Raw genomic sequence first — 5,491 nt, forward strand, 5'->3', positions numbered from 1 at the left:
AATACTGGCAAGGGTGTCAAGGAGGGGATGTAAATGATTAGGGGAGGGAGGCAATTAGAGGTCACTGGGGACCTTAGGAAGAGCAGATCAAGTGCAGGGGAGAGGAGTCTACCTGCTTCCCAGCCTGTAGGAGGATCAAATCAGTTGGCTTTAGTAAATGGGGAGGGGCCACCAAATAAGAGAGACAGACACTCTAGTTTCCCTGGGCTTCTGGAAAGAGCAGTAGTGCTGGCCTTCTCTATCATCCTTCCCTCTTTTGCATGGTTACTAAAATTTGCCAGCAAGCCCCTACATACCACTGGAGCCCTCACCCACCCAGGAGGCCTGTCCCAGGGGGTGGGGAGGGGGGGGGCGTCTGTCTCAGATTCACTTAGCAGCACAGGGGCCCAGCTGAGAGGCTGAAGTCAGCCCTGCCTGTTGTCCTGGATTCTACTTCTGCTGCTTTAGAGTCAAATATCTCCTTGTAGAGAATTTGGCAATCACAGCCAGATGTGAAGGAAACAAAAGAGATAACCACTGTCAACATTTTGCCAGATTACCTTCTTTTTTTCTTTACTTTTTTTTTTTTTTTTTAAAGATTTTATTTATTTATTCATGATAGTCACACAGAGAGAGAGAGGCAGAGACATAGGCAGAGGGAGAAGCAGGCTCCATGCAGGGAGCCCGATGTGGGATTCGATCCTGGGTCTCCAGGATCGCGCCCTGGGCCAAAGGCAGGCGCCAAACCGCTGCGCCACCCAGGGATCCCTCTTTTTTTCTTTACTTAAAAAAATATATATTTTTTAAATTATGAAACAAAATAGATCTAGAAAAGTGAGTCATTGGCTTTTCAGATGAAGGTTGTTTTCATGAACTATTGAACACTGTTTTTGTATATTTAAGCACTGGTCCGCAATTTTTATAATTTTTCAGGATTTTCTTTTTTTTCCCTAATTAATATTTAGCCCATTACTTATGCTCTTGACAACTTATACAAGCAAAGAGTTGGAATAGCAGAAATGTTATTTAATTAAACTATGGCCACTTCACTTACCATATTGTGTATGTATGGTATGATTGAAATTTTGCAAACAATTAATTATATCTGCAGGGACCCACAGCCAGCTGTGATTGGTAGTTGTCTCAGACAAGGTAAGATTATGGATGTTCTTCATCATTTTCTGTGGCTTATTTCTTTATTTGGTTTGTATATAAATTTTTCTATAATGAGTATGTATTTCTGTTTTAATAAGAAAAATAGAAATAAGAACAATAATAATTAACAGCTGACTGTAAAAACTTACCATATGCTAGTATGCTAAATGCTTGATGTAAGTTCTCTTATGAAAGCAACGACATAACATAAACACTATTATCCACTTTTTCTTTAATATTTATTCATTTATTTATTTATTTGAGAGAACACATATATGCTCATGAGCCAGGGGAGGGGCAGAGAGAGAGGGAGAGAGAGAATTTGAAGCAGACTCCCCGCTGAGCTGAAACCAAGAGATGGGCCCTCAACTGACCAAGCCACCCAGGTCCCCCACTATTATCCACTATTATTTTAAAAATAAACTTTATAGAGGTGCCTGGGTGATTCAGTTGTTTAAGCATCAGCCTTTGGCTCAGGTCATAATCTCAGGGTCCTCGGATCAAGCCCCACATCTGGCTTCCTGCTCAGTGGAGAGTCTGCTTCTCCCTCTTCTCCCTGCTTATGCTCTTTGTTGCTATCTTTGTCTCTCTCTCAAATAAATAAATAAAATCTTTTAAAAAAATAAAATAAACTTTTTATTTTAGAATAGATTTGAAGGAAAGCTGCAAAGATAGTAATATAATTCCCATATTGCTCACACTAGTTTCCCCTATTGTTAACATCTTGCATTAATATGGTGTCATTGTCACAACAAATTGATTGATATTGGTACATTATTATTAAGTAAGGTCTATACATACTTTATTCAGATTTCCTTAGGTTTAACCTAATATCCTTTGTCTGCTCCAGAATCTCATATAGGATATCACATTACATGTAGTCTCCTTAGGCCATTCTTGGCTAAAACCCTTTCTCCAATTCTCCTTGTTTTTGATGACCGTGACAGTTTTAAGGAGTGCCAATCAGATATTTTGTCAGATGCCCCTTAATTGGGGTTTTATGTATTCAGTCATTTCTATCAATACAACCTCATGGATATTTTAATTTTATACTTTGAGTTAAAATCCAATTCTATGTTATTTATTTTGTCACCCAAAATGTTCCTGTTCTGGCCACTTGGAGCTCTTTCTCTGGCTGGTTTCTGTTTGCCTTTGACATACCATCATTATTATCCCCCTCTTAGAGATGAAAAGACTGAAGTCAAGAGAAGATGAATAAAAGCCCCAGGATTATACTGATGGTCAGTAGGAGTCTCTTTCTAACATCCAGGCAGAAAGTATGACTACTATACTTCACTGCCTTTTGAAGTGATTTTGCAACCTTGAGATATCATTGAGGATTTCTATCTTCTCAAAGTGTTTTAAATCTACTTTTATTTTTTATTTATTTACTTTATAAATAACTTTTTAAAATATTTATTTATTTATTTATTTATTTATTTATTTATTTATTTTAGAGAGAGAGTGTATGAGTACACAGGCACAAATGGGGGAAGGGTAAGGAGAGAGAATCTCAAGCAGACTCCCTGCTGAGCACAGAGCCTGACCTGGGGCTTGATCTCATGACCCTGAGATTGTGACCTGAGGGTGAAGGGCATTGAGGTGGGCACTTGACGGGATGAGCACTGGGTGTTGTTCTATATGTTGGCAAATTGAACACCAATAAAAAATAAATTTATAAAAAAAAAAGAAAGAAAGAAAGATTGTGACCTGAGCTGAAACCAAGAATCAGATACTTAACCAACTAAGCCACTCAGGTACCTATAAATCTAGTTTTAAATTTCTAATTTAAAAAAAAAAATATTTAGAGCGAGAACGCTGGGCCAGAAAGGGGAGTTTAGGTACCTCCCAGAGTGAGACCCAGCGCCCGCTCCCACTCCTCGCGGGCCTTCGTCCCCGCCATGGCTGAGCTAATCCAGAAGAAGCTACAGGGAGAAGTGGAGAAATATCAGCAGCTACAGAAGGACTTGAGTAAAATCCATGTCGGGGAGACAGAAGCTTGAGGCGCAGCTAACAGAAAATAATATCGTGAAGGAGGAGCTGGCCCTGCTAGATGGATCCAACGTGGTCTTTAAACTTCTGGGTCCTGTGCTGGTCAAACAGGAGCTGGGAGAGGCTCGTGCCACAGTGGGGAAGAGGCTGGACTATATCACAGCTGAAATTAAGCGATACGAATCCCAGCTCCGGGACCTTGAGCGGCAGTCAGAGCAACAGAGGGAGACCCTGGCTCAGCTGCAGCAGGAGTTCCAGAGGGCCCAGGCAGCCAAGGCAGGGGCTTCTGGGAAGGCCTGACCCCATGGTGGGTGGGTGGGGGGGGGGGGAATGAGGCAGCTCAAGGGTCTATGCTGTAGCTAATAAAATGTGAAAACCCCTGGCTGTTTTCTGACCAGCCAAAAAAAAAAAAAAAATTTTTTTTATTCATGAGAGATACAGAGAGAGAGGCAGAGACACAGGCAGAGGGAGAAGCAGACTCCATGCAGGGAGCCTGATGTGGGACTTGATCCTGGTACTCTGGGATCACACCCTGAGCCAAAGCAGATACTCAATGGCTGCACTACCCAGGCATCCCTGACAGATTCTCATTGGTCAGAGGTAGATAGGTAGGTGGGTTACCCTTCATATGTCCTTTTAGTTTAAAGTCCTATAATTGGCTAGGGATAGTGTTTCTCACCTATGCCTGAAATGGAGATCCAGTCAAGCACTTTCTCTAAATTTACCTGATGTGAAGATTTACCTGGGATATTTATTAAGAATAAATATTCCCAGGCCTTTTCAACAATTCTGAGAAAGTCAGGGATGGAGTCCAGACATTTTTAACACTTGTAATAAGCATCTCAGGCAAGAAAGTGGGATGCAAATTCTTATTCTTAGCTCTTGGCTCATCCTTTTCATCCTAGCTCGTCTCTCTTTGAGAACTTGGCAAGCTGTGTTTCAGTCTTAGGCCTCCTGAGGGCACAACCTGCCTTATGGACTTACCAGTGGTAACCAGGTGCCCACACTGGACTGGTGTTCAGTCCTTATCTGCTGTCCTAATAAGTTCTCAAATAGACTTCTCCACATGCAAATGCATGTCCTATTTTTATTAAAGTAGAGGATGTAGTACTTAGGGTCCATGGCTTCACAGAATTTTCTTTTTTTTTTTTTTTTTTTTTTAGAATTTTCTTTTTATTTTTCAAGGTTTATTTATTTATTTGAGAGAGAGAGAGAGAGAGATTGACTGCAAATGAGGGGAGGGGCAGAAGGAGAGGGAGAGAATCCTCCAGCAGACTCCGTGTTGAGTGCAAAGCGTGATGTGGGGCTCAGTCCCAGGACTCCAAGATCATGACCCCAGCTGAAATCAAGAGAAGTCTGCTTAATTGACTGAGGCACCCAGGCACCCCTAGAGTTTTCTTTTTAATCAACTTTACTGAGATATAATTTGCATACAATAAACTGAACCCATTTAAACTATAAATTTGAAGAGTTCTGACAAACATATAACCATGCACCAATGTAACCATGACCACGATCAAGATGCAGAATATTTCCATTTCTGTAAGAGTTCCCTCAAAAGTTCCCTCTTATCCCTTTGGAGCCAATCTCTCCTTCAGCCCAGCCCCAGGTAACTTCTGCTCTTCCTGTCAAAATAGATTAATTTGCATTCTCTAGAATTACATGTAAATGGAATAAATTGTATATTCTTTTGTGTCTGGCTTCTTTTCATTCAGCATTATAACCTTGAGATTTGTCTATACCAGTAGGTAGATCAGTCCTTTTTACTGCTGAATGGTATTCCATTAAATGGAACAATTTACTTATTCAGTCACCTTTTGATGGGCATTTGTATTGTTTCCAGATTTGTCTATTGTAAATAAAGCCTCTCTAGACATTTGTGTACAACTCTGTGTATGGACATGTTTTTACTTCTCATGGAATTTTCTAGGACTAGGGTAGAGGTGGCCAGGAGTGGCGACATGTAAAACCCCTCCCTCATGCCTTAAGTCAATAAACATTTATTTGGACAATGATGTGCCAAGCCTGCACTGCAGACCAAGCAGGACAAAGAAGGCTCTCATGACCCTTTGGTGTGGTCAGCATTTTGGCAGAAGTGCTTCTGCAGAGTAAGCCAGCCCAGCCAGGGAGACCAAGAGCGCCTTGAAAATCTTCAGACCCACGTTCCAAGAAGGCTTCCTTTGGAATGCAGGTGTGTAAGGGAAAGTTTTTAATGCTTAGAGGTAAATATTTTTTAGCTAAATTATCTCTTTTTTTTCTCACTTAACACCAAGGTAGATTTCCCTGAGAGGTCGGAGTTTCTTCTAGGAGGAGAGAGAAATGTGAACAGACCGTTCTAGACCCTTCCAAATGTACCCAAATGTGA

At 41.0% G+C, this 5,491-nt stretch overlaps 1 protein-coding gene across 1 annotated transcript; it reads left to right on the forward strand.

The window, feature by feature from the left end:
- Positions 1-2,923: 2,923 nt before the first annotated feature.
- On the forward strand, positions 2,924-3,447 carry LOC112655528 (prefoldin subunit 6-like). The gene is given in 2 exon segments (XM_025440696.3): positions 2,924-3,107; positions 3,109-3,447. Coding segments are annotated over 2 exon segments (390 nt in total). The 5' UTR covers positions 2,924-3,035; the 3' UTR covers positions 3,427-3,447.
- Positions 3,448-5,491: the final 2,044 nt, after the last annotated feature.

This window comes from Canis lupus, chromosome 9 (assembly GCF_003254725.2).
Source record: "Canis lupus dingo isolate Sandy chromosome 9, ASM325472v2, whole genome shotgun sequence".
Taxonomy (NCBI): domain Eukaryota; kingdom Metazoa; phylum Chordata; class Mammalia; order Carnivora; family Canidae; genus Canis; species Canis lupus.